The following is a 13,122-nucleotide window of genomic DNA, read 5'->3' on the forward strand; positions in this document are numbered from 1 at the left end:
CTTGAGCGGGAGGAATAAATGATTCTGCTGGACAATCAGGAAGCCAGTGGATGCTTCCTGATTTATGCAGAAAGGGGAAGGTGATACTGAGAAGAACAACGGACCGACAAGACTTCGGCAGCTGGAAGAGTGATGTCAGCCAAGCACAGAAAACTAATGGAGTGTGGTGGAAGCTCCGAGGAGGGACATGTTTACGGTGGCATCTCTCCAACACGGATCTGACTACCATCCAGCTTTAGAGACTCATGTGCTGTCTTAAGTAGCAAACTTCCATCTTTGTGAACATATCCATGCTGGACAATTATATTTAAACAGTAAATAGCTTCTCTACAGCCAAGGGTGGTGTTGGTCAAAGCTCTAAAAGTGTGTGTGTGCACATTAGACAGGTTCTGTATTACATCCTCATGTGTCATCTGTGACCCTGAGATCAAGAGAAAGCTTTAATCTTTAGAGTGCGAGCTGTGAAGCTAAGGAAGGCCCAAGAATGAGAGAGAAAAGAAAGGCAACAGCTTAGATACCAAATAAATATCAACCGGATGAAATAAATTGTGTCAGGCACATTACTCACCTAGCTTGCCAAACAATTCCACTCCCAGGGCAGCATAGATAAAAAACAGGAGCATAAAAAGAAGGCCAAGGTTCCCTACCTACACAAGAAGAAAGCAGAACAAGGGTCAGGCAAGTTGAGGTCACAAATGAAATTGCTCCATCACATTTTACATACAAGTAAAAGAGGGACTGGTGGCCAGAGGTCAATCATTGTCTCCCCTGACTTCCAATACTCCGGTCCTTTTTCATGGCTCTGCTTCAACAGACTCAGAGAGGAGCCTCCCCTGGGGGTGAAGGACCAGATGTCCCCAGGAGCAAAGCTGCCTCTGTGCATGGTGCCTCCCCACCCCCCCCCCCCCTCCACTTACAGGGATGCTGCCTTCATCTGTAATTTGGCCAAGCAGTAGCTGTAGCCTCAGTGGCACTTAGCACTCCACTTGAGTGCCACGTTAGTTTAAGTGACCTGCTGCTCCAGTTTGAGTTTTAAGGGCCTTTTCCTTCTGCTTGCCAGGTTGGAGATTTGGAGCCTGGAGGCTGAGGGTTTCAAGACCATGACGTTGACAAGACATGGCTCAAACCACCAGGAAGACCTGGAGGGTTTTCAAAGCTCTTGCTGGCCTGAAGGGCATTCAGAAAAGGAGCATGTGCCCCAGTAAGGTAGGGGTAAAGCTCTTCTTGTCTTGCCACAGATGTTTACAGATATTTCTCAACAAGAACTACCCGAATATTAAGGCATGCAAAGCCTTCAATGCCTAAAAAGTAAAGCCTTATGCCATACACCGTCACTTAGATGCTGGCAACTTGCAGTATGAACATTGCGCTGGGTACTGCTATTAGGTATTAATATGCATTTACAAAGTGGCTGGAGCGGATGGTAATAGAAGAGCAATGATGCTAAAAAGAACACAAAGCTTTATTAATAACAACATTACCATTATCCACACTGGAGTTAATCACTACATGGGCTCTAAGCCTTTAATACACCTTGCAGAGCAGAAACTGCTTGCGATTCAGAGAGCACGAAGGGCAGAAAACCCTGACTGGCTAACCACGTGGATCTGACCTGCCACTCTGGCCACATTTACCTGTCCTGTGGCTTTTAAATGCCTTGGGTCTACAGCTCTGTAGCAGAGAGAGAGCAACCAAGCTCTCCAGGCTGACACAGTGCCACGGGCATTATTTTATCTCTACATAAAAATGAGCTATTAAGATTTAGGTAGCCAGGCTGGGGGATTCAAGGGGTATCTTGCAGCGAAATGCTCCATTTTGAGGGAGGGAGCATAGTCCCTGTGTTGCAGGATATTTTGACCATGCTGCCTAATTTTGTTAGAAAGGTGATCAGTACGATACCTGCTATCATAAAATTCTTTTTTAACAAAGCTACCACTTATGAAATAGGGCTTTTTTGTATTAAAGAAATGGGTATAGTCAAATCATCCAGCGGCGACTGTAACTGTTGTAAGGCCTACACTGGCTGCTACACGTAGAGCTTTGCCATTCCACTAACTTTATCATCAAACTCTAGGGAATAATAGAGATAATACAGAGATGTGGATGGCCGCTCTGGATTATTTCATTACATGTACTGTCTTCTGGAATAGTGTTTCCTGACATATCTGCTGGATCACTGATGATTTGTAAGACATTAGAAGGTAGTCTGCAAAATGACTGCAAATCAAAAAAAAACCCATTGGAAAACAGTCACATGCACACAAGTGCACACACATCCTGCCGGGGAGGCAAATGAGCAAATAATTAAAGGGAAGGAAAATAAAAACAATAAACAAGTTTTCTAAGTTAAGCGTAAATTAAAGTCTGATGTTGTAGCACTGCAGAAGAGGATCTTGGATTTTTTTCAAAGAACCATATAAACTGAATATCCTACTGTTATCTTAATACCTAATAACTTAACCTGCAAACTTTTTGCATTGATGAAATTCCAAAGAATTTACCTTAACATCAAAGTTATTATCAGGTTACCAGTGAAAACTGTTATTAAGCTCTCAATATATAAAGAATAACAGCCTTGCATGCGGAAGTACTGACGATCAAGAATTTTGAACTGATCTGGCATTTGTTGATAAACAATTTGCCTAGTATCTAGTGTGCATTTGTAACAAGATTGTGTGTTTATGACTGCTGACTATTTGCATTACTGAATCGTGTTTCATAACTAGTCCTTCAAAGACTCCTTTACATTCATAGGGTTGCTGCACACGCTCAATGTATCAAAGCCAAGTGCATGCTCTAAAAATGCAAGAGCAGTGTGTTCACTAATGTGCTGTTTGCTAGTGTCTAAGGTGACATCTGCCCTGGACTGAGAGCACTCAAATGGGCAGTTTCAAAGCTCAGGATCCCTTGGGAAGTGACTGAACATCTGACGCTGATGTGGAGACGTGGCCACATGGAAAACGGCAGAGATATGGGGGAGACAGCAGCACGGGATGGCTGATGGCACCAGCTTTACTGTCAAACTCCATCCCACCCTGCATCTAGAAATCCAGAGCTCAAGCATGAGAGCATCCTGCTGCCCTGACTATTCCCCGGCAGATGTAACGTTCACACGGACACATGCTGGCAGCTGGACTGGCTCCTGGGGTTGGAAAGGGCAGGAGATTCTCAGCAGCCCAAGAACACTTGATGCTCAAGAGACAGTGGCTGAGCAAAATGGCTCACCTCTTGCTTAGATGCATCAGCAAAACCACCTGCTCTACTTTTGCAGCTTCTGGCTGTGCTGGACCAGGACAAGTGAGTGGCAGATCGAATATGTTGTCTGTGCTTGCCCGGGGCTCACTGAGGCGTGCCTCTCATGAGAGGGAAGCTGTGCAGCCCATGGCCCTCACCACGGCCAGAGCACGGAGAAGGCAAGTTCCCACAGATGGGCTGGGAAGCAGGCAGTGAGGTCAGCCAAGGGCTGCTGAGCAGCAGAGAAAGCAGACTGTATGTGCGTCTGCAACCTTGAGTGAGTCATTCCTCTCCTGTAACTCAACGTACCAGTTTATAATACCCTTGCAGGGAGGTAATTAATGTCTCTAAAGCACTTTGAGATCTACTGAGACCAGACAAGAAAAAGATCGTGCATGAATCATGTTGCTATGAGAACAGGAGGGGGAAGGAGCACACCCAGGCACATTTCCCCAGCAGCCAAAGGCTGGGATGCCTCTGCTGGACTCTCCATCAGGGACCAGAGATCTAGCTCTGGTCAGCAATCACATCTTTGGCAGCTCGTCACCCAGGCAGCCTCTGCAGAAGTGGTTCCACTCTAGCAGCCCTGAACAGCTCGGCCCATGCTCTGTTTATCCATCAAACTCCCCCCGACTTGGCCTGGGTGCCTTTGGCTGGGCAAAGAAAACTACAACCCCCCAGTCTCCAGCAGCAGGGGCCATCCATCATTTGCTGTGGCTCCAGTGTCCAGGGGAGGCTGGAGCCTGTGGGGAGTGAAGCAGAGGTGAAGAACATCCTGGAGGTGTTCTTGGTGCCCTATGGTACCTCAGAGAAGCCACAGCAGAAGATGGAGTCACTGGTGAATGTCTGCAATTCATGGACCTTCACGCCCTTGCCCCTTGGCTCTAATTCACTGCTGGCCAAAGCGTCTATGTGTCTGGGGGGAGAGAGGCCGAGTCCTCCATCCCACCCAGAGGAGCAGGGAAGCCTGGGGTGATGAGGCACCACCCTTCCCCTCAGTATGCTTGGCAGATCACAGATCTAGCTGGGATCTACCTTTGCAGACCCCTGGAATCAACCTGCTCAGCAACAAGGAAATCAACACACCTCTCCACATATGTGACAAAACCCTTCCTCCACTGCCCCTGCGTGGCCTGGGAAAGCTGTGTTTCCTTTGGCTATTGCAGACAGAACTGCCATTAGCACTGTGTCTAGTTTTTTGCTTCCCCCTAAGTGAGACTGCGGTAGCTAAGCACCACTGTACGTCCAGCCATCAGAGCTGGACCTCCGATCTATGTCACTACGGAAAAAGCCCATATCTGTAGGCACTGAGATGCAGAGCAACTCCACCAGGTTGTTAGCTTGATATGCAAGTTGTTGTGATACAAACCGATGTCAGGCTATAGGGGCTGTGATGCAGGCTCCCTTCTGGGCCCAGGCCAGTCGTGCTGTCAAAGGGACATAATGACTGTGATTTGCACAGTTCTCCCTTTTCTCAGTCTGCCTCTGTATTAGATTACACTGCTGTCAGCAAAGTTGTCTCTCTGGGGGACTGCTGTGCCTCTGTTACTCATCTGTGCGTGACACAGGGATAGTGGTTTTCACCCACTGCAGGAAGCCTCTTGGGATGCTGAGATGCCAAGTGCTACAGGCAAGTTATTACCACACTGATCGTGAGCACCCGGATATGACCATCACGTCTACACTGCACTGCTGGCCTGTGGGATCCAACCCAAATCTCTCTGAAGCCTGCTGGCCTTGACCTCTACCTCTCCCTGCTCTGGGTGAGGCACTGATGAAAGACATATCTTCCACCTTTCCACTCCTGCAATAACTGGCTGAAGTATACTACCGCTCCTCTTGTGCATCTTGCTGCTCTGACATCAATTATTTCTGCATCACTGCCCCACACCTTGGCATTTCAGTTGTCCATGCAGGCAATACACATGGCTCCCTGGGATGTTTGTCAAGAGCAATTTCTCATAAAACTAAGCCTCTGCCAATCCTTTTCAAGGACATGAGTCCTCCTCGTCTTCCTTCCAGCACTCTCCAGCCAAAGCAATAAGCCTGGAAGCAGGAAAACACAGGCTAATTTATGCACAAGACCCAAGAGAAAATGGACACATTTGTCAGCTTGGAAAATGGATGCCATCTGTGTGGATTCCAAGACTAGTGGAAAGGGCCAGACTGACAACCTTGGAGGCTAAAATCATCTTATTTTTGCAACCACAAGGCCATTAGCAGAACTGAATGAGCTCCCCCTTTTGTGTATCTGCTCAGTCCCACAGGGACCAGTGCTAAGAGCCAGCAGAGGGGTGGTTTCTTTGCCTAATGATTTCTGCTTTTCTACTGACATATCTCAGGCACCTCTGCAAGGTTTTCCAGTATGTAGCATGGCACACACCTACCCATCTTCCAGAATCAGTCTCAACTGCAGGACTTGCTGGTGAGACATTTCTGTTCTTGCTGTCTGTGCTTTACAATCACTGTGGCTTTTCAGCATCTGGCAAAAGCAAGCTATTGTTTATGTCCCATAACTGCTGTTAGACAATGCCAAAAACACCTTCAAAAGCTGAAACTGATAAGCACAGGAACTGCAGCACCAAGAAGAGTTAAACTCTGGACAGGAGCAAACTACAGACTCTGTCCTTCAGGGGACTGATGGGACGAGGAGTTCTTCACGTTTTTCTTGGCACAGACTTTATCTGGGGGGAGTTCCAAGCTTTGAAGACAAGAAGGAGGTATACTGTACAATCCTGCATTTAATTAATGTGCCTTCTACAGACCAAGTGAAAAAAAAGAAGGAAAAAGAACTCAGATCTTCTAGATAGATGGGGCTGGATTTCATTCTTAGTCAGAGTGGTGCGAATCAGGAGTCATTGTGACAGAAGTAGAGTGGTATAAGAATGAGCATGAGGAAAAAGAAGAAGAAAAACCAGACCGCCTTGCAAAACAGGACCCTTTAGCTGCTCAACTATGTCTTCTATTTCTGTAAATGTATCATTCTCTGTAGACTTAAAAAACCCCAGATTTTCTAAAGTAAAATCATTGCATGAAAAAGGACCATGGAAAACCAGCCAAAATCTTTTCTCTCTTTGTGGTTGTCACTATTGCTGCTGATAGGATTTGATAGGAAAGTTCCACAATTAACTGTTGCTGGCCCTGCAGAGCCGAGATGGCAACTGGACTGGATTTCACTACGCTTGTCCATCAGGAACAGCACTGGCAGCTTAGCTTGACTGCAAGTTTTCTTATTTCCAATCGATCCTAGAAGTGCTGTGCAACTGAGCCGGACTGCTTGGTATGGTGGAGTCACTTACACAACGAGCATTTTAGCCCAGTCAAATGCAAAGTCACAAATCTAAGAGTAAAGTGCAGGTCATGCTACAGAGAATGAACTGCACACTTGGGAAAGCAGGGCTTCTGGAAAGGACTAAAGGATTACCCACCAAATGGGAGTCCTAAGGAAAAGCCATTGCTTACAAACCTGATGCAACCACCAGATGTATAAGCAAGAGAATATTCAGCTGAAGCACAGGAGTGGTATAATTCATTACGTAGCCTTAATGGGACCAGAGATCATAAAGACATGGAAAAACTGGAAACAGGTCTTGAAAACTTGCTTTGCACTGAGAGACTAAAGCAGCTTAATGTTCCTCTGTTTGCCAGACTGTAAAAAATTATTTTATCTCTTATTACTACCATAAAGGAGAAATTCCCCCCCCCCCCCAAAAAAAAAGAATAATGAAATCCAATGGAAAACCAAACTTGACTAATGCAGACTAAAACCACTTTTTTTTAGCAAGAAGAGTAAACATCTACTGGAAGAACTTATTTCCTAACACTTCCCATTCTTAAAACAACACTGGGTGGCTTTTAAAAGACACGCTAAAGTTCAGACCTGAGCTATGTGGCTTGTATTATGTAAGGAGCCAGCCTCCGAGGTCACAGGGGAGTTCTGAGCCTGTGAACTGCAGCACAGAACTGGCTGAACTGGGACTGACAATGTCTGAGGGATGAAGTCAGTTTTGGTCATGCTAGCCCAGCTCACTGTCTGTTTTTAGCTGCTCAGTTTAAAGCAGTGGATCTATTTCAAGTTTACACCAGTGTCTCAGATTTCAGTACTTGATACTTTGGACTCCATCACAGGTTGCTTTCATCTTCTAAAACAGTATGCCATGATTCAGAGCTGAGGTTGGCAGTGCCTTTCTAGGTGACCCTGGCCACACTACCAGTTCAGCCTCTTGGTCAGTCCAGCTGTGAAATTGGAAAACTCAGATTTCTCTTTAAAAAGGAGATGCTGCCTTGAGACTGCACAGTAGTGGGTAAAAAAGTCATCACTGCACAAGCACAGATATCCTGTGCCAACAACATGATGATTGATTCAAGCTAGGCCCAATCTTTGCTGGGGCTAAGAGGGTATGGAGGTGGAATGCAAAGAAGGTGCTGTTTTGAGTTCTGTCCCTGACTGTCCTTTCTGTCTCTCTTGCCTCTCCTCATTTTTTCTACTCCAAATCTCATTTTTTTTCAGAAATCTGGTGGAAGAGAAGACATCTGTGAACTGGTAGACAGCAGGTTATCAGATAAGGAGGCTGCAGTAGGGTAGGAATTCTTCCTGCACTGAAACAGAAACTCAAGGTCAGCCTGAAGTTCCAGGAGAGGAGACTAAGCCTGTGTCATGACAACTTTGATCTTGGATCGGAATGCTGACATCCCCCACATTTAGGGATAGTTGGTTCTCTAGGTGTACCTCAAGCTATCTCTACTGCTGAATAAAAACAAATAGGAAGCTGATGGAAATCATCAAAAAGAGAAAGAAAAAAAGTGTATCGTAATGACAATACCTTACTAAGCTAAGGCCATAAATGGACATTCAACATACTCCAGACAAAGAATTTTCTCCCAAAATTTCATGGATAAACGTGGAATTCATTTTTCTTGTCACTTAGCAGACACATTCAATGAAGTTTTTCTAACTATGGTTTTAGGCTCCTTAATTAAGTGGGATAGGAACTCTTCCCCTGCCTTTGAAATGAAAGCTGTAGCTTTTGATGTGGGACAGGTCTCCCCAAACTTTCCTCCTTGTTTTCTGAATTGCACTGGAGGGCAAAATGGCATTTTTATCCACACAAGATCTGCTTGGAAGATCTCTGGGGACTTCCCTTTAGAAGAGACTTTGGTTTGAATGCTAACTGCAAAAACACCCCAAGGAAACAAAGAAACTGGCTTCCAGCCACCCTATTGTTTGGGGGGAAAAAACAAGGAGAGAGAGAAAATATGCTCTGTAATCACAATGCTTTCGAAAGAAAAATAATAGACACAAGTCAACTACTTTTTTGAAATGCCAAAACAGGGGTCAAGTTGGTAAATTCCATGCTTTAGTCTCAGCCAAAATCCTTCACTGAAAAGGAAATCTGAATACCAAAAGGCAAATGTCTTAGATTAGAAACATCTTTATGGCAGTGATGAAAAGTAAATGTGCCTTTCCAAGAAAAAGAAATTCCCCTTGTTTCCCAGGCCATTTTGAATAGACTGTGGTCGTCTTTGCACTCAGCAATTAACTTGTAGAGGTGTGTTTGGATATTATATATAGTAGCTGTACTACTTCCCATAGGGCCACTCTTATTCCGCAATAGATGTCTACATGGCACATATTTCTGGCCCAGCTGGAGTGCTACCATCACGCCTTTGCAACACGATCCCTCTGTGGAGAGCTGCAACTGCTCAGGACGGGATTGCCCCGGCTGTGTGCTGCCGTCTCCCAGCATGGCCGAGTCCATCCCAGGGCACACTATACTGGCATGTAACTGGCTTTTACACCAAATGGAGCAGGCTCACTCATGCAGTCCCTTCCAACAACTCAGCTGTGGGATAGCTCGCAGGGGTTCAAAACTAAGGATTTGCCTGTCCATCTTTGCAGATCCCAGGATTGCTACTTCTGAATTGCCAGCTCCCAGGAGAATGCTGCAGGAGTTCCCTTGCACCTCATGTTGGCACTTACTTCTGGGCAATGTGTAGCATTAAATGTTTCCTTTCTATCTCAGAGCATCTTCACCCTGTTTTATACAGGGGTGAATGAGTCTACAAGAGCCCGGGCAATGGGAAGGCAAGTCTGCAGTCCCTTTCCCCACCTCCAGTACTGTCTGGCACGGGATACATGATCCTGGTGATACAAAATAGGACTATGTAGGCAGCTGGGCTAACTCTGAGCATTGAAAGATTAGGAATCTGATCACCAAACCCACAAACTAGCAGAATATAGCTTAAATATCATACGATATAAGAAAACCAGAGAAACCCTAAACTACTTGTAATTCTTCTGATACGCCTTAGATCTTTTGGGGGGAAAGTACAAGTCAGCAAAACATTTCTTTCTTTTTTCAAATGAAGTAATTGATACATAAAAAATGGTCCCAGGAACTGAGCATTTGAAGGATCCTATCAAACATCATTACGACTGGCAGCATCATTGTTCCTCTTGCAGCTCATGAGAATACAGTGATTTGAAACCCCACTTCAAGGTTTTAACTTTCAGAAATGCCTCCTCTATTTGGCTTTTAAAGTCTGCAACTCCTCTGTCAATAAGTGTCAATAAACGTAGCTGCTTCTGCCTCACAAAGAAAACTGCTGAGCTGGAAGCTGTTGACTTCCAGTGCTTTCACCAACAGCTTTCTCTGTCTATCCTGGTGTTTCTTGACCTCCCCAGTGAATTCTGTGTTTTAGAAGAGCTCTGCCTACAGCACTTAGCTCTCTGTTAATTCCTTTTCCATCATTTTGTTTCTCCCACCTAACACAGACTATGTGGGCAGGATTTACTCTGCACAACCCCTCTACCAAGGCACTGGTGGCAGTGGAGAAAGCTGATGTTCTTGCCAGGTAGCTTCCCATGCGCACCTAATGCAGTGGCACAGAGCTGTCCCCAGTCCCAAAAGGCACAGTCCACCAAGGGGAACAAACTGGGCACGAATCAAGTCTGGGGGCTTACCTGGGGAAGCGCCTGCACCACTGTGTCCAGGAGAGCTCGCATCCCAGTGGCCATTTTAAGCAGTTTCAGCACTACAATGAGAACCAGAACCTAGTCAGTGGGGATGGGATATATCTCAAGCAAAACCATAAAGAAAACCTAATTCAGTTCCTGTAGGGAGGGTTCACATCTCTCTTGCATCCTTTCACACATACGGCAAGCTCACTGCATCCTGCAAGGCCCATAAACATCTAAGTATCCTGACTCCATCCCTCACCAACTGATATTAAGAACTTCAGTAAAAGAGAAGCCACAAAAACTCCAGTATGTCCTAGCAAGAAAATGAGAGCGTGATGGGGAGACGTTTCCTCAGGGAAGAGCATCATCGCAAGCTCTGATCCTCCCTTCTCTACTGGTTCCTGCTCTTGTTTGGTATCAGTATAAAAGGTCTGGGATCCTAGGTTTGAATTGGAGACCAATCTGAGATCCCTCTTGAAACGTCAATGAAATCCCACCTAGCTTGTTTCTGCATCAACATTCTGCAGCCTCATCTCATAACTGTTCTCAAATCTAACTGAAACAGCAGGACTAGAAGAACAAATGGCCAAACTGTTCCCTGACGTGTCTGGAGGAGCAGCTGAAGACCTACAGAGCGAGCCTTACCTCTGGCTATTCTCAGCACCCGCATGATGCGTATTATTGTGGGATTGATGGGCAGTGCAGCATTCATCTCAATCTCCTCCAGCGTGATTCCCACAATTGATAAAAGAACTATGGCCAAATCCAGCTGATTCCACCTAACAGATAAAGAAAGAAAGGACAAAAAGGAAAATCCAACATGGATAGACAGCCTAAAAAGATGCCCAGGAGTAGAGAACTGTCTGTTAATAACAATCACAGGCAAATCCCAAACCCTCTCCTGTCTCTTACCTGGGCCAATGATCCTCCATTCTAGGCAGTACAAAATCAACTTACTGCAGCTGGCACAGAGAGTTTCTGAGCCACACACTGCTGTAGGCTGGCATCTTATTCTATTTCCCTGTCCCTATCATCCTCCCCTGACATCCACTTAGAGCCACTCTCAGACACAGGATACTGGGCTAGAGAGACCAGCTGCTCCCGTGTTACATCCCCTATCTCGAGTTACTCTGCTTGAGTGTCTTTACGGGTTTATAGGCTAACTCTTTCAGAGGACCTTCCACACCAGCACTGGAAAGCCAATAAGGTGTGAAGAAACTGAGTGCCTTTCCTAAGCAATTTCTCTAATAAGCCATATTGTTCATGGCAGTTTCCAACCATCCAGTCACAATATATGAGGCAAACGAGCTGGTTTCCAGGACTGTGTGGAAAAGTGTCTGACCTCACTCTGCTCTCCAGCAGGTCTCCAAACCACAGTGTGTTCTCGCACACATTGGCTCCTGGCTGAACGTGCAGCAGAATGAAATCTGTGGGTCTCAGTAGCTGGGATCTGAAGGCAGTAGGGCTGCCAACACAACTACCTCTGTCTTTGCTAAGGGATTTACAAAGCCAGCAGCCTATCAAAAGACTGGTTTGGACTTCAAAGGACACTTCTTCTATGGGGCTCCATGACTTTAGGTTGCCATGACTACTCTTTTGAGGTCTGGATTGATGCGGACGGCTTGCCTAGACCTCTAGGCTGAGCAAGTTGCACCTGGCAGAGTGGCAGTTCATGAGGTAAGGAACCTTAATCTACAGTTTTGTAAGATTCCCTGAATAACCTCTGCAAAGCAGGAACAGCAATTCTTAGGACTTTTAGCTCCTACACTATGAAGTTTGCACCCATGGAGAGACAGCCCTTTGCAATTCCTTGCACACAGCATGCGGTACTACTGGTACAGTGATGCTACATTTACCCAGCATCTGGCTTCTAAACTGGGTCAGTACAGCTATATCCCAAATGCAAAGGAGTTTAAAACACTCTCACCTGTCCTTAAAGAACCTTCGAAAACCAAATGCCACCAACTTCAGAACTGCCTCGAACACAAAAACTATGGTGAACACATAGTTGCAGTACTTCAGAGCTTCATCCAGGGACTGAAAAGAGAGGCGCCAGTTAGTCCAGCCCAAGCTGTCATTTCCTAGATCCACTGCAGAGGGACTGGCAAACACAAGGGTGGCATAAGCACGGAAATGTGAGAAGCAATGTCATATTAGCTTGCAGAGCTCAGTTACAAAACACTGCATTAAATCACACAGAGAAACTCATATAAAGGATTAGATACCGATGCAAACAAGAACCTCATAAGCAGTAATAACTAGCTGTGCTAAAAATGACAAGAGCTATCAGTCCTCCAGCTTCAGTGCACAAGTTGTTCAGGATCTGGGACAGAAAGAAAATTCTACCCCTTCCCCATCTAATAAAGTTTACTTCTTCTGAACTGCCTTGGGTTGGGTAGAATAAAAGACTTGATGGATCATTTCTTTATTCCAGCATGGCAATCCTTAGGACAATGGCTTTGCTTAACACACTCAGAAAAATAAATAATGTTGGAGACAGATTAAATTGTGCCTTCTTGAAAAATGTTACATCTCTAGTGCTGGGAAAAGAATATCCATATTTGGTGCAATGTTCACTCTCTCTATAGAGCTGCTCTCGGAAGTCAGGAATTCACAGTGTTTATACTCTAAGATGATGAGTGTTTATAATGGATTTCATTGGAATTGGAGGCCAACAATAGCAAAAGAATCTCACATGGACCTTAAAATAGATAGTTGCAGAGTAAAACAGCTTTTTTCATTGGGTAGGGATTTGGGGAGAGGAGGGAGGGAAATTAAATTTAGTTAAATGTAGTATAAGTCTCTTGCAAATAAAAAAAATGACAACAATGAATATCAAAACAGTCACAATTGGAAATAAAAAGACAATAGAGTATGGGAAAAAGACTTTTTTGTTTTGGTGACAGAGGATGCCTCAGACCACAGGA

The 13,122-nt window shown here is 45.2% G+C and overlaps 1 protein-coding gene across 1 annotated transcript in view; it reads right to left on the bottom strand.

The window, feature by feature from the left end:
* The window catches only part of CACNA1H (calcium voltage-gated channel subunit alpha1 H), a 255,797-nt gene that overhangs the window by 16,326 nt on the left and 226,349 nt on the right, over positions 1–13,122 (bottom strand). Inside the window, exons 27-30 of the mRNA XM_067305989.1 lie at positions 12,123–12,232; positions 10,841–10,974; positions 10,199–10,269; positions 569–647 (exon numbers count right to left, since the gene is read on the bottom strand). Of these exons, the coding sequence (XP_067162090.1) occupies positions 569–647; positions 10,199–10,269; positions 10,841–10,974; positions 12,123–12,232 (394 nt within the window). The remainder of the gene's footprint in view (positions 1–568; positions 648–10,198; positions 10,270–10,840; positions 10,975–12,122; positions 12,233–13,122) is intronic.

Source organism: Apteryx mantelli, chromosome 16, assembly GCF_036417845.1.
Source record: "Apteryx mantelli isolate bAptMan1 chromosome 16, bAptMan1.hap1, whole genome shotgun sequence".
In the NCBI taxonomy this organism is placed as follows: Eukaryota; Metazoa; Chordata; class Aves; order Apterygiformes; family Apterygidae; genus Apteryx; species Apteryx mantelli.